The 21803-nt window shown below is 55.7% G+C and overlaps 1 protein-coding gene across 1 annotated transcript in view; it reads right to left on the reverse strand.

Moving 5' to 3' along the window:
• The window catches only part of INTS3 (integrator complex subunit 3), a 42416-nt gene extending 22421 nt beyond the window's left edge, over nt 1-19995 (reverse strand). The window contains exons 1-8 of the mRNA XM_059832187.1: nt 19785-19995; nt 16197-16280; nt 14961-15044; nt 9432-9545; nt 9095-9179; nt 7398-7464; nt 3670-3814; nt 2580-2709 (exon numbers count right to left, since the gene is read on the reverse strand). Of these exons, the coding sequence (XP_059688170.1) occupies nt 2580-2709; nt 3670-3814; nt 7398-7464; nt 9095-9179; nt 9432-9545; nt 14961-15044; nt 16197-16280; nt 19785-19874 (799 nt within the window). The 5' untranslated portion in view covers nt 19875-19995. The remainder of the gene's footprint in view (nt 1-2579; nt 2710-3669; nt 3815-7397; nt 7465-9094; nt 9180-9431; nt 9546-14960; nt 15045-16196; nt 16281-19784) is intronic.
• Nucleotides 19996-21803: the final 1808 nt, after the last annotated feature.

Genomic DNA, 21803 nt, shown 5'->3' on the forward strand with positions numbered 1-21803 from the left:
CCGAGCGGAGAGGCTTTGCTGCTGCTTGACAAGACCTGAAGGATTTACAGGGCAGCCAGCTCTGACGCAGGCAGGCGCCAGGGACGCTGCACCGACGAGATGCGCTTCGCTCTCTCCCCGTTTGGAAGTCGTCCTTCTGCCACGCAGCTGGAGGGTCACACCTGGGGGACGGCTGGAGGAGGGAAGCTTCAAAGCAGAAAGAACAGATGCCGGCTCCTGCGGAGCTCAGAGAAAGGGTGGAGCGAGCTGCACATCAGGGGAAGAGAGCCACAAAAGCACCTTGCTTGTTAAGAGCTCCCAGCTGCTCAGAGGGAGGGACAGGTCCTGCGCCTGGAGCCACCCCCTGCTGCGGTTTCCCCCCATGCTCGGTGCTGCTGAGTTCTGGCCCTCGTCGCAGGAGTGTGGAGCTCGGTAAGACTGACTCAGATTGGAGGTTACAGAGCAAACCCGAGAGCGTGTGGACCAGCAGCTGCTAGAGATAATAGGCACCTTGCAGAGCAATTATTACAGGCTCTCAACAGCAGGCAAGAGGGGAAAGAAGTAGTCTTATGACCAACTGCAGGGGAAATTATTTTGGGGAGGGGACCTTCCAGGCTCCACACAAGCAAGTACGAACAAGGACACCCCTGGACATGAGCTTCTGCTCGGAGTCCTCCCATTCGGCCCCCAGAGCCAACTGCGGAGTCCTCTGCGTGACAAGGAGTGACAAACCCAGACCGGGCTCCTGGTGCACTGCCAGACGCAGCCCACCTCTCCCTGCTGCCCCGAGGACTGCCCAGCTGCCTGCGCTGGAGTGTCCCCTGGGGACGCACGTGAACTCTGCCTGCTCCAGCATTTTGCAGCTGAAACGGCAAGGAGAAACATGCTTGTGTGTGCGTGCACTTACCCAGGTGTTGTCTCACCTCTATGAACCATCGGGCAATGACACCGCCCGCGGGTTGTGGTGTCAAACAGAACAAAAAGGGAACAGAAGGAAAAAGGACAAAAACCACGGGGAGTTTGCTAGTTGTCAGAAGAGAATGAGTCAGAAGCATCACTGTTAGCCCCAATTTAGGTATCGTTTTGCTGGGTCATTTGGCTAAAAATGGCAGCAAACCAGGAAAGAACCCTGACCAGATGCCCCTACTGGTGTGGGAAGCTGGTGAAGCTAGAGGGACGTTTGTTAGGTGTCACAGGACGCTCCAAGCACGGACGCAAAAGCTCACCACGCAGCTGCGAACATCCGGACAGAGCTAAGAAATGCTTCTAGTGAACGTACAGCTGCAGGAAGAGGCAGGGCTGAGCCCTGGAAATACGAAACGTGAGCCTTCCTTAGGGCTAAGACTCCTCTGCTTCTGCAAACCCCACAGGCTAACTCTGAAAACCCAGAGAGGGGAACTGGGTCCCTGCAGCCCTTCGGCTGGCAAGTCTCAGCAGAGACCAGCAATGACAGGAGACAGGTTCTGGAGATGGAGAAGAAGCCAGAGATCACAGAGCTTAAGGAGCATTTAATCAAATGATGTGCTGCGAGTTCCCCTGAGCATAATCTGAGATCTTTAAAGTGACATTAACACAGCCCCCGAGAGGAGAACAGGCACTGGGGGTGGGGGGAGAACACTTTAAAGCCCCATTTCCAAAGACTCGCTAGAAGTGCTGCAGACAGATAATGATGTGACTGCCCCTAGAGAAGTGAATAATTTATACCAATAAAAATTATAACACTCTCTCCATCATGTCTATTTTGACCCAGACTGTGCAGAGAGGTCCACGGCTGAGTGTTCGGCACACCAAGCGTGCAAGGCCACTGAGGGGAATAAAATACCATTTAGAAAGTGTCAGCTGCTGCATCTTCCGGACTTCTTGCTTTAGAGCTACAGAGCTTCATCGGGCTCTTTTCTGGAGAGTCTGAAGGACTCAGATGCTTTATATCTTTGGGCTCCAACTTCATCTCAGCTTAGTTAAAAAAAGGAATGACTACAATTATGGACGTGTTAAGTCCAGAACAAGCAATACAATTTAATGACCCTCGTTGTGGCCTGGCCTCATTCTCATGATCTATCCTTACAGCCGCCTGAAGTATCTGTTTTTCAGGATGGTTTAATGCCCAGACACCTACAAGGCCTCTGCAGCATTTAAAAAAAAAAATGGCAAAAGCTGCCAAGCGCCAGAGCTGACCATGGGAGACCAGTCCAGGCCCTGCCCCTATTCCTAAGCTCCCTGCAGCCAGCAGAAAGCTGCATTTGGAGGCACCCTCTTCTAGCTAGTGATGAGAGGGGCTCTGGAAGCAGCCACGTAGGCCTTGATGCTGATAGAGGTGGGATGACACGGTGTAATTATAGCGCGCTCTGCATGCTCTCCTTTAAGAGAGCATCTGGAAGGAACCCACACACCCAACGTGTTTCGCTTTAGTAGGGCTGTAATAGAGCCTGTTGGCTCTAACACTGTCCTGAGACCTGGGCCGGATGGGATGTGCAGAGTGAAAAGCAGCTGCTGTGCAGGATTTTTGCTCCAGCTCACCCTGGAATGGGCCAACAGTCATGGCAGCCTTGCCGCAAGGGCAGGATGGAGCTGGCCGCCCCTTTGGCGCTGGCCCTGCCTACCTGTGAACTGCACGCTGAGGACCTGCGGGTTGTGGATGATGTCCTTCCAGAGCTGCTCGAACTCGGGTATCCTTGCAACGTTTTGCAGCAGCCTCACAAGGTCCCGGCCGATCATGAAGCAGTCCATGAACTGGGGAAAGGAGAGGAAAAATCTCATTTACTGTTTACCTGCTCCTGAGCAGGGGGAAGGGAGAAGGCACTGGGGGGCAGGAGGAAGGGAAGGGAGGAACAGTCAGTCCTTCAACCTTACCGCCAGCTCCAGATGATTCACTTCTTTGCACAATATCTACACTCGTGCCCCTGGCAGCCTGCCCCTCTTTTGAAGCTAGCAGGTTCTGAGAGGCAGGGTGACAGGCGGGAAGGTCAGCAGCTATTTTAAAATGTTCTCTCTCTTGTAAAGCAAACAATCGGCCCATAAATCTGACATTTTCTCTCCAGGACTGCAGCCAGTCTCTGAAGCTAGGACTTGACACTTGGTCCTTCCTGCCCAGCAAGGAGGAAGGGGAGAGTGGGCAGCACTCAGACCAGCAGGCAGGGAGCTGCAGAGGCATCACGTCCCGCAGGGCTAGGACGCCAAACACAAGGATTTCTGCCTACACCTAGCTTTGGTGCCTTCTCCTGCACGACATGGACCAAAGAGTGGCCTGGAGCTGGCTGTCGTGTTCTCTCTAAGCCCGCAAAGACACTGGCTGCCTCCCTAAGGAAGGATGTTCTTGCAGCTATGGTAAGCCACAAGCACTGAGGTGCCACAGCAGCAGAAAAAGAATGGTTTCAACACTTGTGGCCTGAATAAAAGAGACTGAAATGAGGCAGCCCCATCCAAACAGCTGCTCTCCCCCTCTACAGCCTGGAGTTTGACGGGATACCTGGTGTACGTGCGTTCAAAAGCCATTCACAGCCTGCACTGAGAATGAACCACACACCACTGCCTGCACGGTGCAAGCCGGGGGGGGGGGCTCTGAGGAACCAGCACGTCTCATACTTCCAGCTGCAGGAGGAACACGGGCAACGCCACCGCACGCAGACACAGACTCCCCAGAGAGGCAGGTCTCTTTTCCCAGCCATCCCCTGAGTCCCCTGATTTGCTCACCCGTTCACGGAGGAGGGAGATGCAGAAATCCACCTCCTTTTGACGAAGTGCCTGGAGCTGAGATGTGCCGTGATGGTCCACTATGAGCCGTAGGTATGTGTACACCGCCATGGCTATCAAGAGGCTGCTTTTCAGTACCCACTCTCTGTAAAGGAAGAAAAAACAAAGAAACACCTTCAGTCACCTCTGGGAGGGAACCACAGCCAGAAGTGATATAAATGTGGAGACTCAGGACAGAGGAAACTGAAGCACAGAGGAAACAGCAAGGGCAGGGATTCCAGCCTGTTGTGCCAGCCCGGAGAACGTTCATCCACAGACCGTTCCCTGCTCCGTACCGTGTGCTTGCTACGCTTGGTCCACCTCTTCCTTCCCCAGGACAGTCCCATCACAGTCTACTGTCTGGGTGCACGCACCCCAGGCTCTCTGGCAGGGTGGCATACATGTTCATGTGAAGCACTGGGTGGATTTCCAGGGCCACAGAGATGTTCACTGCCACAACAATCTAAGGAATTTGCAACTGCAAGTAATAAAGTGCTCAGGAGCAAGTGGAGGGAACAGCTGCCCCACGAATAGACTTGACCTCGATGCTAAGACTGACTGCCACAGGAGCCTCTTTACTGGTCTCTGTAGCCAGAAAAGCACCGAGCAGATGATGATGCACCAGGACAAGCTACAAAGGAGCTTCCCGTACGATCAGGCTCCGAATGCTCTCACGCGCACCCGTGCAAGAGGTGTTTTCACGCTCCCCCGCCACCAACCTGCCAGTGCCAAGTGGATTAATTCAGCAAAATCGGTGGCGTTCTGAGCAGCAGGTCACACAGGGCAGCCATCAACGAGATACGGCAGCTCTTGAGCCCTGCGCTGGGCTGGGAAGCAGCTCCCGCAGCACTGGGGGCAGAAGAGGAGCTGCCCCTGCCCCGGCTTGACCAGACAATGGTGTGGGGGGCAGAAAGAAAAGAGCAGTCGTGACTACTGAGGAGCTGGAAGCACCCAGTGGCAAGAACTGGGGAAAACCAGATGTGCTTAAGATCAAATACTAGGGAGATTTGTGAGAAGGCAGATCTAGCTGCAGAGAGAGGGTCTGTGGTGGGAGAGACATCGCAGCCCTATCGTGGGCACGGCAGGAATCTGTCCTACCTCGGGGAAGGACAGGGCCAAGCAGTGTTCTGGTCAGCACAGGGGCTCTGTGCCCAGGACCGGCTTTCTGGAATATTTCTCAGCCAACTGACTTCACATCCTGCACGCAGGCAGGTGCTTCAGCCCCGAACCCTCAGAGAGGCAGAGCCCACCGGCAAAGCGTTTCCATCTGCTGCTCTGCTGCTGTCTCCTGCCTGCGCTGCCCTGCCTGCTCCGTGCGGCAGCGCCCTGTCTGCTGGGTGTGCCGCGTTCTCAACCTCCCTTATCTAAGCGCAACAATAAATATCCTCGGTCCATAAAAAGGACCTCGTCAGCTTGGTTATTCGCGCTGGATGCCAAGAAGGGGCCAGGCCGGCTCGGTGCCTCCAGCGTGATTGATCACCCACAGCATCCCCTGGCTCAGCGAGCTGTAAATCAGAAACCCCGTGGAAGTGCCACCGCTGCGTGCAGCAGCTGTAACGCTACGGCCACCTGAAGAGACACCAGCCCAGCGGCAAATGAATCAGCTGCCCTAAATCATCGGGGCGGGGGGAAGCCTGGGAAGCCGTGACAAGTGTTTGCTTTCCCAGGCTCTTCTCCCTGCATCTAGCTGGATGCTAGGAGCAGGTTAATTACTCGGCTGGGCGGGCTGGCCTGGCAGCACACGGTGCTGAGCGGAGGTTATGTTAGGGAGGATGTGGGAGTAATTAAGGCCGGGATCCCGGGGGGCTGGCAGGTCAGCATCCCCCCCTTTTCCCAGAGAGCTGTGCAGAAAATAAAAAATGCTGTTAAGGGTGGGGGGGGCAAAAGCCACCCACAGCCACAGGATTCATTGATCCGACAGGCAGAGAAAATGAAAACACTCGGAGGCAGCATCGCACTCATGCTGCCATTAGCGGCAAGAAGCCAAATTAACACCCGGCTTTTGAGGGGTAGCGGACTTGCCTCCTCTCCGAGGCCCGCAGTGCTTGAGAAGCAGCTTTGCTGTAACTGTTTTTAATTAAACCAAGCACTCAACACCCTGAATGCGGCATCAGATCCTCACATGCGTGGCTTTAATTAAGGCTCTGGCTTTCCCCTAATCAAAGCACATAAATCCCAGCAAAGAGCTGCAGGTTCTCCCTTGGGCTCACTTCCAATCCTCAGCTCTCCTCATGCTCAGACAGTTTCTGTGCTGGTACAGTACGTATCATTGACACTCCAGCAATACCTTCAACAGGGGCCGAGCCTTTTCCTCTCACATCTGCTCCTCTGACAAACTCCTCTCCTCAAGTGACAAAGCTCAGCTGTCATTTAGCGCACGGGGCTTTCTCCTATAGCCCCGTGGCCAGACGTGGCTTTGGATCACCACTGAGAAGCTGCTATTTCCCCCACAGTCCAGCTGTTTGCAGTTATTTGTTTGCAAGACAAGAGCTGCAACGTGCTTCGGCGAGATGAGGAGCTCCAAGGCGCGGGGTGGCAGCGGCGAGTAGCACCAGCACACAGGAAGACCACATCAAGAGCTGGTAAGGGCTTAAATAAGGTTGGGAACAGAAGAGTTGAGCTTAGCACAAAGGCAGCTGAGGCAATACTGCGAAGAACCGAAGGTCAGCCAAGCCCAGAAGGTCTCAGAGGGTCTCTCCTTCCCTTGCGTGGTGGGGCACTAGATGGCACTCGCAGCAGCACACACCCGCACAGCTATTCCCGGAATAAAATTCACTAGGGCTGTTAGCTGCGGCCAAATAAATACTTTAACAACTTGATTGTTAACCGCAGTAATAAGCGATTTTAGGAGAATCGCTGCTATTATAGACAGCGCTCGGTGAAAAGCTATAGGCTATTTAAAAATAACGACTCTGCCCAGCCAAAGGCTGCAGCTAGGAATTCTGCTTATCATCAATTAGCGACTGCTTTGCCAACAAAGGACAATGCTGAGCCCATGGGACAATACTTCCCAGATGGCCTGTCCACAACAAATTAAAGTTGCAGCCCTGATGAAGCAGGAGCTGTTTAAACACAGGAAGCTTTTTGGGCAATTAACTCTGTCCTAACTCCTCCAAAAGGAACACCTCCCCCGCAGCTCGGGAAACTCAGGAAGAAAATATTCCTGGGATGCTGCTCCTGAGCCACACGTGCTCCTCAGCCACACGAGGCGATGCCATCCCGCTGCCCAGAGGGTGGGCTGACCACCTCCTGGGTGCCGCGCGTTAGGGAATAGCCGTGTCCTCGCACATGAGGTATCGGCCTGGGCAGACCATCTTATTTGATGTGATGCACAGCCCCTCTCCAAACCCCACAGAGGAGGTTTGCTAATGGAGGGACTTCAGGACACTCTCCCACACACAGCCTGCAGCAAGAGGGCTCCGAGAGCTAGAAATTTATGCCACGGCTTGAAAATATGCTTGGTAACACAGTAAGGGAACGCAGAGGTCTTCTGCGCAGGAAACCCCATCAACACACTCCCACACAGGCTGTCACCGCAAACACACTGCCCCGAAATCTGCCTCTCTTGCAGTGAGCAGGACAACCACCCTCTTAGCAGGCAGACGAGGAGCGCTCTCCCTCGCTTCCTGCCTGGCTGCTGCTCTCTTTAAACCGCACCAGCCTTCGCCTGAGCTTCCCGCCAGCCATACCTTTGCTCAGTCAGTATCTCCAGGACGTTCTCAGCCAGCCAGATATTCTTCGCTGTCACATCCCCTCCTGAAAGCGAGAAGAGCAACAGGGAAGAGAAAAGCCAGTCAGATGAATGTGTGCGGTTCTGTTGCCAGACTCAACTGAACCACCGACCGCTTCGATCCCTGCATCCCCAGTAAGGCAAAGCTAATTACGGAGTGTGCTCCCTGTCTGGAGCACACACTCCTGCCTGGTCCCGCTCTGCCTGCCACACATGCTTGGCTGTTCCTAGCACATTTCTAGGTACAAGTGTCATTCTGTTAGGGGATCAAGGGGGTCTTTGCTACAACAGCATTCTTGCAAAAGAACTGTGATAATATGGAGTCAGTAATTATCCTTCTGGAAAGCAAAGGAGAAGCCAGAAAGGGATGAGATTCAGTAACTGGAAAAGAGAAAACATTTGCAGCTGCTGAGCCTACAAAGGGGAAACAGCGTCTGCAAAGAATGCCCAAACTCTCAAATAACGGCCAGGTGTCAAAGCGGTGTCTCACGCCCTCGGCGTGGGCCGTCAGCACGAAGCTGGAGCCTTTGGCTGACGTCGCTGGGAGCAGAGCGGGACTCCTGCTCGCAGGGGCACAGAAAATGCCTAAAGCAGGCAAGCCAAAACAATGGGATCATAACAATTAAGGCATCGTAAAAGCAGTGAGAAGTGAGACAGCGGCATCCTTCCAGAACAGAAGGGGCCCTAAACGGGGAGGTGCAACCGAGGGGAAACAAGGGATGCCTTCACCAGTGGTTTTTAAAATGTTCTCTGTTTACACTGTGACAACAGGGCCAGGGCAGCTTGGCTTGCACTCAGGACTCTGTCCCCTCCCTCCCCATTCTTCCTCCCCTGAAGAGCAGACACGGCAATTTCCAAGCCAGGCTGCCCAGCCCCGTGTCACAGGCGCACACAATAAAAACACAATGTCAGGTTTTATGGTGGGACATTAATTCCTCCTTTGTGGACGTCAGCGGCCGGCACCAGCGCCGAGCAGAGAACACGGAAGAGGCACCGTTCCTGTGAATCCGGAAAGGCGTGTGTGTGTGTGCACGGCTGTGGGGTGCTTACACTGAGGGCTGGGGGGAACACACTACAGGCTACCATACGGCCAGTGCCAGCTCCCTGGAAGAGCTACTGACTTCATGTGGGGTGAAGCAGCCTCCTGCGTCTCTGATGAGTTACAGAGGAGCCGTGTGCACAGCTCTTGCCATCCCAGAGGTCAGAGCAGGGACTAAGGATGATCCTGGTGCTCTTGTGCAGTGCTACGGGGTGAAAGCTGGCAGCAACAGGAAACAATACACTTCCTGGCTGTTCCAGCATTTGCCAGAAGCCTCCTGGCTCTCTCTGTGATTCACCCCTCGTAGAGGCTGTTGGGAGCAACAGACTCTTGAAGGCTTATGCTCTGCTCCATCCTCCCTGGAGAGAATTCCTCACCAGACAGGTTGGGGCAGGCTTGGTGCCTGCCAGTGAGCCCTGCTCCTGCCTGTCAGCTGGGTACAGAGACACTTGGGAAGCCTGTCCGGACCTGGCTGCACGGCAGCACAGGCTCTGGCTCCAACACCAAGTGCAGCACGCCACGAATCAGCCCTGGTATGCCACAGACAACACCCAGCCTGCTGGCACGAGCAGGCGGGATGCAGGCAGTGGTCACCTCGCTCCCTTGATGCAACTCACCCGCGATCTGCTTCATGAAGGTCATGCAGACGCCATCCGCACCGAGCACCCCGCTCTTCACCAGCTCCCGCAGCAACCACACCAGCTGGGCAGAGGGAGAGACCAGTGCAACTTTTTGCCACAGCCTACCCCACAACACCTCTCCCCAACACCATGGCTGCCTCGGCTGGCAGATGCCGCCACGTTTCCCTTCCAAAGGTTGAGACCTTAACGTGGAGCAAAGGAGCTCCACCGGTGCTGACTGCCCCCCAAACCCTCCACATTCAAACGCCCTCTGCTCATCCTCTGCCTGGTTGGTGTGAAAGGAGCGATTCTGGGGAGAAGACCTTCTCCTCACCTGGGTCCGACACGTGTCCTGCAGCTTCAAGTACTTCTCCATGAGAATATGGTTGATCTTGTTGAGAACGATGTTCATGCCATCTCGGCTCACCAGTGCCAAGTCCCGGTAGCACTGCAGCAGAGAAGAAGTGCGGGAGATGGTTACAGGTGAAGAACCATAAGGGAAAACATACAATGGTTTTATCAAACCTGACCAGATAACAGCAAACAAACGAATTTCAGGGAAAGAACATCAAGGCAGGCAGCCTTCCATGGGGTGACCTGAATCGGCATCCCAGGGCCAGGCAGGGAGGGCCATTAATCCTCTGGGGCGTTATAAATTGACAGCTGGATTCACTAGATTTAGACCCAGGAGCCAAAGGTTTCTCACTCCAGAATGGACACTGTTGGGTGTCCTTGTCCTCTCATCCCAGCTGTCTCTGCACCCTGCCACAGCTCTGGAGAGACCACCACTAGAGAGAAAAGACAGACAACGGTCCTTCAGGAAGGATCAGTTAATAAACAGTCACATCCAGATTGCTTAAGCCCCACGCTGCTCCAATCTCCTTGCCACCAGTGACAACTGGAACCTCACTGAAGGTGCCCACAGGACTTGGGGTCGCTACGATGGATGTGACGCTGGTTCAATACCATGGGAGCTCCATGAAGATGCAGGAGCGGAGGCAGATCATCCCCATGCCACCTGCTCCTGCTCACACAAGACTTCCGAGGTCAGACAGAACTGAATTTGGAGACCATCCGTCTCAAAACCGTGCTACCACATTGCCTTGTTCTGGGTTAGAAATCCAGACATCCTGCCTGCGGTCCAAACTGGCACATTTGGTGGGGCTGTGCTCTGGGAAGAGGGAACTGTCGTAGGGAAAGGAAGGACTTTCTCCACACTCGTCTGCCACCAGCAGCCAGACAAAACACTGGCCAGAGAGCAAAGGTGCTGGCTTCTCCCTTCCCCTCTGGTCAGGACAGCAGGGGGTGGAGGGTGATTAGGAAGTAATTTGCTAAGTGGTTCTGCATGAATGTTAATTTGTGCCAGTAAATGTCATGATATTCCAGAGAGCAGGGGTCTGGTCTCTGCATCCTCCTTTAGAGAGTTAATGAGGCCTCAAAAGATCTCTTTGATTAGACTCCCTGTGCTCAGGCTTTCTCCCTCCCTTTTTCATATAGCACTGTGTGTGGGGAAAAAAAAAAAATCCCAAACAAAAACCCACAATCCAAGAGGTGTAGACTCTTTGGGGCCTTTAATTGCTTTTGAAATGCTAAATGAATACCCGCAAAGCCAAGCCAGACTCAAAGTCTCCGCACAGACGACTACCTGGCCAGGAATGCACATCTCCCTCCGCTGCATCAGCTTTGAAAAAGAAACACATACATCACCCCAATGGAAAAATGCAGAGGATAGAGCTGGTCCAGGACACAGCCGGCCAGGGAGCACACAGGATGCCAGCTCCCCTGGGGTCTGCCTGGACTCAGACGAAGCTTTTACTTCGTTTGGAAAACGCCGGTGTTGCCAGGTCCCTACCCTGCCTGGATCCTACCTCCTGTGCTTGACGACAGGATTACGACCACCCGTCGCCTCTGGCACTTCCCTCTCACAGGCAGGTGCATTTCTGCACCCTTAGGTGCAGTGACGAGACGAACATCTTTCATCTTAGTAGCTTTTCTTGGTGGTCAGTAGCTTCTTTTGTGTTCAAAGTATTAATGCTTTTCTGGGTGAAATATCTAGGCTTTGTTTTTTCTGCCGGACACGTGCGAGGTGCAGTGTCCACATCCGCATTTAAAGCCACCAAGAGGTCCTGTGATACGGCCCTGAAAGTGTGGATTAATTCCCAACCGGCTGAGCTGATTCTGGCAGCATCCTCAGGAGAAGGGCTGGAACAAACAGCTGGAAGAGACACTCTAAGGGATTTACTTCTGGTTCACTGTTTAAGTCCCAGGAGGAAGAACACCATAATCCTATTACCTAGGGAAGTTTGGCAGCTCTTCACCTTGCTTACTGCATACTTCCTCAAATCCCTTAAGCAAATACTGCAGAAAACCAGAACTCAAAACGCACCTACGATGTTGCTGATCCTTGGCCCAAAGTACAACCGGGCAGAGGAGAACAAGTCCCATTTTACCAGGGTCACGGCAGCATGGCACGTCACCGACCGGTTGCTTAGATGGGTCAGACTGGACCCCTGCCTAACAGCCTCCGGCACGAGGATGGTAGCAACAAGCCAAAGAAAGGTGCTTGGAGAAAAACCTTCAGGGCTCCAGCAGCTGGGGGAGGGGAGAGAACCTGAATTTCTTGATTATTGCCAAGGCTGCAAACAATCCATCGTCTCCTCCCTGCTCTTGGCAGATTGGAGCCGCCACTCGCACAGGCCATTTAATTAACAGGAAGGAACAAATGATAAATGTTCACTTTAAATGAGGGGAGAAGAAACAAACAAAAAAAAAGCCCAACCATCAAGTGGAGGAGAGAGGCCCCCTCCCACCCAGCACCAGGGCAGAAGAGGCACACAGCGGACAGACGCCAGAGGAGATGTGAGAGAAGCGCCGCGCTCATCTGTGGGGAGGGCTCCATGCACTCTGATCCCGGAGCACAGTGTTAATTAAAGTGAGAGGTGCCAGGCGGAGGAGGGAGATCTGACAGACCAGTTGCTGTCACTTTGATATTTGAAGGCAGTCAAGTGTCCCTCCTCACAGCTGGACAAGTTTAGCACAGCTAACCTCTCCTGGCTGGAGTGTCAAGGCAACAAAGGGGGAGGAGGAGACCTACGTGCCTCAGCCGATCCTCTGCCGCAGCGAGGGGAGGGCCGTGCCACCATTTCTTTAATCGATCAGCGAGGGTACGGGGCAGCTCAAGCCCCCTCCCAAGAAGGGAGGGAGATGTGCTTTAAACAGCCTCTCCAGGAGGAAGAGGGGGTACCTCCACCTCCCCTCCACGCACCAGCAGATGCAGGTGGGGGACAGTGAGGCCACGGGGCGAGACAAGATGGATCTGTGTGCCGGAGACCGACATCCACTGAAGAAATACAAGATGACCAAGCAGATGGCGTGAGATGCCTCTGCGAGCGTGCTGGGACTGGAGCAGGCGCTGCAATCCCCTGCTCGGCTTCTAGGGCAACAAGCGCTAAAATATCCTTGAATGCAAACATGGCCAGCTACAATACCCATTTCTTTTTTGGGGCAAAACAACAGGTCCCAGGAGGATGGAGAAGCCTCGTGGGGTGTGCTTGATTCAGAGCAGTATTACTTCCACACCAACCTCGCTGGGTTCGATGCTCCCGTGCCGACAGATGAGGTTGCGAATCTTCATCTGTGACCAGATGTGGGAATAGTTATTGCAGACGGCTAGGGCTGGCTGCGCTGAGCGCCCTGGACGCGTGGACTTCTCGCTGGCGGATGAACAGAGCTCTGCCCTCTGCGTGACGATTTCAGAGCTCTCTCAAGAGTCTCGCAAGATGCCTTATCAGTCAGGCAAGCGTTAACCCCTCTTCATAGGCAGGGAGCAAAGGCAAGAAGTAACTCCCCCCAAAAGCCTGGTAGAAAATCACTGACTGGCTTCCTGTCCTTGCTGTCTGGATACAGGGCAGGTGGCAGCAATAGATGACATCAGAGCCCAGCAGACTGGCAGATCCAATTACTCCCTAAGAAAAGTAACGTGCTCCAAAGAGCAGATCTGACAAGAGCAGGAGGACCAGCCACCTCTAATTAATGTGGCCATGAGCAGCAAAGCATGCCCCCAGCCTGCCATCTCGGAGAGACGGCGTCGGTGCCTGTCAGCAGCTCGGTCGCAAGGCAGCCGGACCGCTCACCCCCTCGCTCCCCCTTGCCAGAGCAGACCACAGAGGGGAACGTGCCGGACAGGTTTATCCCAGACTCCCGGCAGTGGGATGGCCAGCAAGCGCTGTGCAGACGGAAAGCTGGAGCATGCCGGACTCGCTTAACCTTTGCTTCCAGTGTACGGAAGCACCTGCCCCCCGAGTCTTATGCTCAGTTAACGGCATCTGGATACTCCCCACCGCATCCCAGCTGGGATCCAGCACATCCTAGAGGGGAGAAGAGCATTTTATTCGACGTGGAGAAGGTTCACCCTTTGGAAGATCATCCTGTAGAGTGCTGCTGGTCAGCAACTAGAAATACTCTTTGGCTCCCATAGTGTCTTGGAAACAAGGATGCATTCAGCAGTGCTCTGAGCCTCAGCTGGATTCAGACTCTCCACGTTTACAAGTCTTGTGCTCAGCGCACGAGGCAGAATCAGGCCAGAGCCTAAGCACAGCAGGGCTGGTCGCTCTGCGGTCAGGGTTTGGGAAGGCCATAAGCCAACAAGGAGACAGAGCAAAACACAGCAATCTAACCGAAGAGAAGTCTGACTCGCACCAGCACTGTACGCAGTCAGGTCTAAAGACTGCCAGAAGAAGCATGTTTTGCTTTCTAGAGGTGATTTCTGGGGAATGGAGCTGTACCTTCATTGATGAGGATCGCCCCATCTAGCAATGCCAAGGCAGCTATGAGTTCCAGGAGCTAATGCGGATCTATTGCTTTGGTGAAGAGAGCTCTGCCCTCATAGCAGTGACTAAATCAAGAGAGAATATTGCATGAGTCACCTTCAGTCCAGCGCAGCTCCAGGATTTACAGAGCATCCCTAACGGCACGCTGCTCAGCTGCGCTCACGGCAGACCCTGCCGGCTTCAGGGGTCCACTTCAACCCTTTCAAATTCTGTGCAACACCTGTTAACTGAAATGCATCCAAACAAGGACCCCCGGGTATCGCTCGCCATGCACGGCCCTTCCAACAGGGCTTTTGTTTTCCCTTGTAGCTGCTACAAATAGGACTGGTTTCTATAACAAAACATCATTTTCAACTCCCTCCCTGAGCACCCCCAGTTTGTAGCAACAGCGCCAAATCCACATCCAAGATCTTTAGAATACAAAACATTCATCTTCCTGTAGGTGAGTAACTACCATTTTAAAATCACAGTTTACAGCGTCGTTAAAAAGAGTTATTTAAAAATGAAATCTGGTCTGTGAAATTAATAGAGGTGGACTGCTAAAAAGCAATTTTCTCTAGGAATTGAACATGTTCCTCCTCTAGAGTCTAGGTGATTATTTCTGTAGGCATCTACATCTGGCTTCCAGCACGCAAATCCGTTCTGGGCCTCCAAAGACAAGGCAGAAACTGGGAAAGGCCTTACAGTTTCTTGAAGAATCAGTACTCCCCTCCCACAGTGAATAACAATTCATTCTAGGGCTGTGAAAGAACCCAGCTGAGCTCCCTTCCCCGATGGCAGTATCTGCATTCCCCTGAGCAGCAGCTGCTGCAGCCCCTGCGCCACGTGGACGCAACAAAACCAGGAACGGTCCAAGCAAAGTCATTGCCCTGCTACAATAAACACTGTTCAGCGCTGAGGGTTCCAGCCAGGCGCCTTCCAACGCCTGCACGAGACCCAAAACTTCCACAGCTCCGAATCCCCGGCTGCCTGGAAAGCAAAATCTCTCGTGGACAAACTTTCCGCGCTCACCGAAGGGCGCAGGCGTGCCTTACCTTCTGTGCCTGAGCAGGTTCGGTCAAGACCAGAGTGAAAAGACCCAGGCAGATCTCCTCATGCTGGGGGGTTCCTTTACATATCTGAGAGAGAAAAATGCAAGTGCCGTCAGTGAACAGGTGAGATGGGATGTTAGAGGAGGGTCAGTAAAGCAACAGAAGAAGAAAACGCCTCTCAAGCCTACCGAATTGGGGGTCAACGGGGCACCCAGCAGCCCGTCAGGAATTCAAAGCAGGATCACAAGGGAATACAGAAAACATACAGGGTCTCCCTAACCTTTGTAACCCGTTGCAAAGTTAATGCTGGTGCAAACCTCTCAGTACCGAGAGCCTTCCAGTGGTTTTAGTTGCACCACTTCAGGATATCTCGTTACTGAGCGGCAACAAACCCCCAGACAAGAAGAGCAGCAGATCCCTGAGCCCCATCCTGCGGCTGGGGACCTGCCCAGCCTCTTCTTACAGACTTTTCTACAACCTGTTCATCCAAGTGGGAAAACATTTCATGAGCTTCAGAGCCCTGAAATCCAGCCTGGGTTGCCGACCTTTTCCCATTAAGGGCAGGCAACTCTGTACCACTGACTCCAACAGCCCAAGGTGTTCTGGGGAGGAAAAAATGCAACCAACATGTCTGAGCGCCCATTAACATGTCACACGACAGTTTTCCTTATACGGTAACATCTGCAGCTTGCTGGCAAGTATTTTAAGACTATGCAGAGTTCAAAATAAATGCTCCATCCCTCAATAGAAAGGCTGAACCTGCCCTTTCCAGCAGTCTGGAGTCTGGCTGTTTGAAGGCCAGGAAAAAGCCGATCTGAGCAGCGCAGGAGTACAAAAATACATGAGAAACGCAAACACCAGCAGCACACGTGCAGTGACAGACTCCTGAGTGCGTGCACACGTACAGAGCACTCATACACTGGGAGAGAGACACACTCAGCCAGATTTCAGCAAGAAATTGCACTGCAGGTCGGCTTCCAAATAGGTGACTAGACAAGGATTATAGCCATGATGTTGTTTTGTCTTTTAACTGTAATAGCTCTGGGAATCCTTGACAGGCTGAGAGCTGCAAGAGCACAGCAGGCTCCATTCTCCAGCCTCTTCATATCTGCCTGTTCTTTGTGCCTTGCTAATAGCTCGCATGCCCGCTCCCTCAGACAGAGATCCGTGTAGGTACAATATACCATGAATTATTTCATCCAGGCAGGATTTCTCATCCCTCAAGGAGATGACACTTACATGAGCATTGAGGGCATCGTTAGCTTCCCTCTCTGACAGCCCGTTGGTTAGCGAAGTCACGATGCCCACGCACCTTTCTAGTCTCTGAAACAGAGAAAAGCCAAACATCACAAACTTGGAAGAACAAGTACACTTGAGCACATCCTCACCAAGACAAGATACAGCAGACGCTGCTTCGCCCCCCACCCAAACACCTGAACGGACAGAAAAACAGGCAGCGATGCAAGAGCCGTTCTTGGCTCGTGTCAAGGCTCCGAACCTCCTGCCAGCTGGAGAAGCTACCGCTTCATCAACGTTGATTTATTTGCAGGTTTGGGTTTTAAATACTCCGCTGACACTGCTCGAAGAGTCAAAAAGTAAACGCGCGATTATTCAGTGATACTAATACTGATGTCGCTTTGATACGAGGCCAAGATGCGGTCACGCAAAGGCCGAATTTGAGGCAGGGTTGTCAATCCTCGCTCTGAGAGCGGAGCTGCACCCCGAGATGATGAGCTGTCCCCGGCCCCCAGTGCAGGGAAGCCAGAGCCTGTCATCCAGTAGCTCCGCAGAGCAAGATCCACCGCTCCCACCCATGTGGGAACCCCGGGCTGCGGGGCAGCAGCCTGGGAACCTTCTGTTCTCGTCACTTAACATCTGAGCAACTTCTGGCTGAGAATAAACAGCAGCAGCAGATGTTTGCATGCAAGCACCCCGAGGGATGAAGTGACAGGAAGAGCCATGAAGTCAGGACTGGTAAGTTACAAGAGCACAGGCGTGAAAATACTGGAGAAGCAAATGGCAAAGGCTTCCACACAGCTTGAGAGAAATCAGAGTTGCCCCCTCTTCACATAGGGCACAAGCAGCCCCATGCAGAAATGGTTTCTCCTGTCCGGCAGGCTGGGCACCAGCAGTAGCCGATGCCTGCCTCTGGCACGGGGAAAGCACGAACGGCGTAACTCGGGGCCCGGGCACGCCACGTCCTCTCCCCACCTCGTGGTGCCACCTCAGGGACGGTGACAGAAGGGCCGCGCGGACTCGCAGGCTCACCACGTGCTCTCGCAGCAGCAATGACACCTGAGAGCCCGCAAGCAGGTGGAGAGCAGGGTTCCCGGCTGTCAGCGCAACAGTGGCTCGACCGCAGAGCTCCTTTAACGCTGGGGCCTCGCTCTCACGCTATGACTCGTGCGGCAAGACGTTGTTCCAAATTAAACTCCTCCATAAACAGCTCTGTTGCCGCACGAGGGAGATGCGCCCTGCTTTCTTTGCCAATGTCACCACTTCCACGCCGGAGCTGCAGACCCGGCTGGACCGTTTCGGCCACGGCAGCGACTCGAGGGTCCCCAGCTGCCGGCAAAATGAGGTCTCGCTTTCCTGGAGTTTCCTCGGAGCCTACGGTTAACGGAGCGGTGACCTGTTTGCACCAGGGAAAAGCGGCAAATGCAGCCTAAGACAGGCAATAAGCAAGTTACAAGAAGCCTATTTCTACACAGTCACTTCTTGATTAAAATGCAAACACATCACACCGATTATGGAACTGATTAGCGACTCCTTTGCATATCAAAGGAGCTGTAGTGAAGAAGCTATTGAGAAAGAGGTCAACAGTTCTCCACTCCAAGGCAATATGAAAGAAGATGTACTGGTCAGTAATGCAGAGATAATGCCTTTGTGAAACCAGCTTTGTTCCAGGCCGAGCGATGGCATTATGAAAGAGCAATGGGGCAAAACCCATGAAAATCTCAAATCTAAAGCAGATGAATTATTTGAAAGGGAGGACAAGATCCAGCGGCTGAAAAACAGAGTTAGAAAAATCCCAGTGAGAAATAAGACAACTTGTTGGCAGATAATGCAGCCAATGAACCACCAGAAGAGCTTTGCAAGGAAGTTCAGCGTCAAATAACGTCTTTGATCTGAGACTGGCTGACAGACTTGCTGGATCTGCGTTTGGTATTCCCTTCTTGGGATAAACAGGAGATGCACCAACTCGCTACTGCCAGGTTATTTGAAAACAGTATTTCCACCTTTGCGCAAGTTTAACAGTTCACGTTCCTGTATAAAGCTCTGCTGCCTCTACCAAAACCCACAGTGGATCGAGACGACAATTTGTGTTAACACCTGGTATGAGATATATTTTTACAAGCTCCAGTCTTTCCGAACACCTCTTTCTCCCCAAAACAGATGTGTTCAACTTGCTGCCATCAGCAGCTCCAATGACTGCTAAAGGGAAGGACTAGAGGTTTTTCCCTAAACATGGCAGCCTGTTTACTGCGAAAACTCGATACGCAACAATCACGCACGTTTTTTCCTGTGTACACTCCGCTTCCTGTTTGTTGGAGTCTTTAACGCAAGAAACACGAAACTTGTGACAGTAAATCCATCAGCACTCAGGAGCATAATTAATACCCGAACCAGCTTCTCCCAACTGACCGGGCTTTTAGTCGAAAGCGCTGCTTTCCAGTGGTTTAAGAGAAAGGCTTGCCGGATAAAAACGTCACTGGAAAGTCTTCTTCTGGTACTTGTGTTTGGTCGGATACATCACCTTCACCAAACCTGAGCTCCACCGCACTCACGGACTCGTGGAGGCTCCTTCTCAGACTCGATGTTCTCGGGGAAAGAGCTGGGTGAGAACGACCCAGACCCAAGGAGATCCACTTTGGTAGCCTGGAGCCGATTTTCAAGCCCAACCGAAGCTCCCGGCCATGCCAGGCTCGCAGAGTTGCACGGGTCCGAAGCTGGGAACGTTCTGTCCAGACCTGGACAGGACCCAAAACACACACGAGGACCGACCAGCGCTTTGAAAACATATAAATACACTCCAAATGGCAAAGGACAGTTTCCAGACCTTGAGACCTAGTTATTCCAGTTACCACCCTGTTTTTCTCCTGCAATTGAAATCCAACATGACATTTTTTTTTGTCTGCACCATTTCATGAGCCCCAAATACATTCGTTTCCATCACACAATAAATAACCAGTCTCTCCCATGAGTCTAGCAGTTCACGAGAGCATCGCCGCCCCTGTGGCACCAGGGAAGCCGACCCTACACCAGCTTTAGGAAGATCCCTGAACGCTCGCCGAGTTGAACCTGCAAGCCAGGTGTAAATCAGCGTTACGGAAGGGCCTGAACAATGTGTCGCCTTGCCTGGGTCCCTGCGCTACCGGCTCTTCCACGGCTCCTCCACACTAGGAACAGATCCCAGTTGTCCTGGGGAGACCCCAAACCTTCCCCACCTGTAAAAGAACCAGCTCTTTTCCCGGTGCAGGAGGAAAAGCTCAATGGGAAGTAGGACAGCGCTGTGTAATTTGGGGCCTGGTGAACACAGGTCAGAAAGTTTCCCAGATACTGGAAAGATGAGTCCTGTCGGTGCTCAGGCGTGAGGCAAGCTTTGTAATCCGGCTCCACAACCTGCAGTCGCCCTGCCCGAGCACAGCCGGGGCGAGGCGGGCAGGGAGACCCCGGCTGGGAGGTGGTTTCTGCTTAGAGCGAGCCCCCTCCCCGCCCAGGGACGGGCGAGGGGAGCGGCGTGTGCCACCCTGCCCGCACCCCGCGTGGGGCCGAGCCCGTAACCCACCCGCTGGAGCCCCCCTGCCCCCAGCCCCAGGCACCTACCTCCTCCAACTCATCCTTGGCATCCAGAAGAGTGGAGACCAGCAACTTCCCTCCTGCTGCTGTTCCCCCCTTCCCCTTCTGCATCTCCATGGCTGGGGAGGGGGAGAGGGGGGAGAGCAGCCCCTACCCAGGGGGCTGGGCCCGAGAGGAGCCCCCCCTTTTTTGCTTGGCGATCCCCCCCACCCAGCTCTTCCTCCTGCGAGGACGGGGAGGGGGGTGTTTATGGGAAATACCCCCCTCCGGAGCACCCCCCGCTCCTGCAATGGGGTGGAGGGGACGGGGGCACCTCTGTCTGCTCCTCAGGGGCTTCCCCCCGGGCAGGGGGGGTGCAGGGGGGCGGAGGGCTGCCTCCCCTTAGCAGGGGTGGAGGGGCTGCTCTTTGACTCGGGCAGGCCGGGGGCCTGCGGCCTGGGGCCGTGCTGGGGGGGCCCTACGGGAGGGTGCCGGGGGCGGGAGGGGGCTGTGGAGGGATGCCGGGGGGCTGTGGGGAGGGGGGTCCCGGGGCGGGGATGGGGTCCCCGTCGGCCGTGCCAGAGGAGGCCTGTGGGGATGGAGGCCCCAGGGGAGGCCTGTGGTGAGGGGGGTCCCGGGGGGGGCCCCGCTGCGAAGGGGGGGGGGTGACCGGGGGGGGTGACAGGTCCCCCGGCGCGGTGCGAGGCAGGGCAGGGCGGGCGCTGCGGCTGCCGCCGGGGCGGGGGGGGGGCTCCGCCGGGCGGCGGGGCGGGGGTCTCGGTGCCGGGGGGAGGGGAGCGGCGGCTCCGCACCCCCCGCCCAGCGCCGCCGACCGGAAGTCACTGGGAGAGGGACGGGAGGGCCCGGCGGGAAGAGGAAGAGCACGGCGGCCGGAAGCGCCCGCCCCTCCCATCCGCTGGCCAATGGCAGCAGCGACACTGCTCGGAGTGACAGCGTGGGCAGCCGGCCTGAGGGGGCGGGGCCGCGGCGGGCTGCTCGGCCAATGGGGCGGCGGGGGCGGGGCATATCCCGGGCGGACGCTCCGCCCTCCCGCTCCTGGAGGCGCCGGTCTGCGGCCGGGACCCCCCCGGGAACCGCGGGACCCCCCGGGGCGGGCACGGCCGGGACCCCCCCGGGAACCGCGGGACCCCCCGGGGCGGGCACGGCCGGGATCCCCCCGGGAATCTTGGGACTCCCCCGGGGCGGGCACGGCCGGGACCCCCGGGACCCGCTGGGACCCCCCCGGGGCGGGCACGGCCGGGACCCCCCCGGGAACACCCTGACCCCCCCGGGGCGGGCACGGCCGAGACCCCCCCGGGAACCCCGGGACCCCCCCGGGGCGGGCACGGCCGGGATCCCCCCGGGAACCTCGGGACTCCCCCGGGGCGGGCACGGCCGAGACCCCCCCGGGAACCTCGGAACCCCCCCGGGGCGGGCACGGCCGGGACCTCCGGGGACCCCCCGGGAACCTCGGGACCCCCCCGGGGAGGGCACGGCCGGGACCCCCCCGGGAACACCGGGACCCCCCTGGGGCGGGCACGGCCGGGATCCCCCCGGGAACCCCGGGACCCCCCCGGGGCGGGCACGGCCGGGACCCCCCCGGGAATCTCGGGACCCCCCCGGGGCGGGCACGGCCGGGACCCCCGGGACCCGCTGGGACCCCCCCGGGGCGGGCACGGCCGGGATCCCCCCGGGAATCTCGGGACCCCCCCGGGGCGGGCACGGCCGGGACCTCCCGGACCCCGGCCGGGACCCTCGGGGGCCCCCCCGGGCCATGCATGGCCGGGATCCCCCCAACCCTCCCCCGCGGGCAGCTCCCCCAGTCCCCTCCCTCGGGACCCCCCTCCCTGCAGGGGCCGCTGTGAGGCCGCTGCCACGCGGGGAGACCCCCCCGGGACCACCCAATGCCCCCGCGGGCACCCAGTGTGGGGTGCAGGGGTGGGGGGCGCAGGGGGACCCCACTGAGACCCACGGCGAGTGCGTACACACCAGCTTTATTACAAAAATTAGAGCTCTAGTGACCCCCACCCGGGGTCCGGGGGGGTCCCCGGGTCCCCCCCGGGTCCC

Source organism: Gavia stellata, chromosome 33, assembly GCF_030936135.1.
Source record: "Gavia stellata isolate bGavSte3 chromosome 33, bGavSte3.hap2, whole genome shotgun sequence".
NCBI classification, from domain to species: domain Eukaryota; kingdom Metazoa; phylum Chordata; class Aves; order Gaviiformes; family Gaviidae; genus Gavia; species Gavia stellata.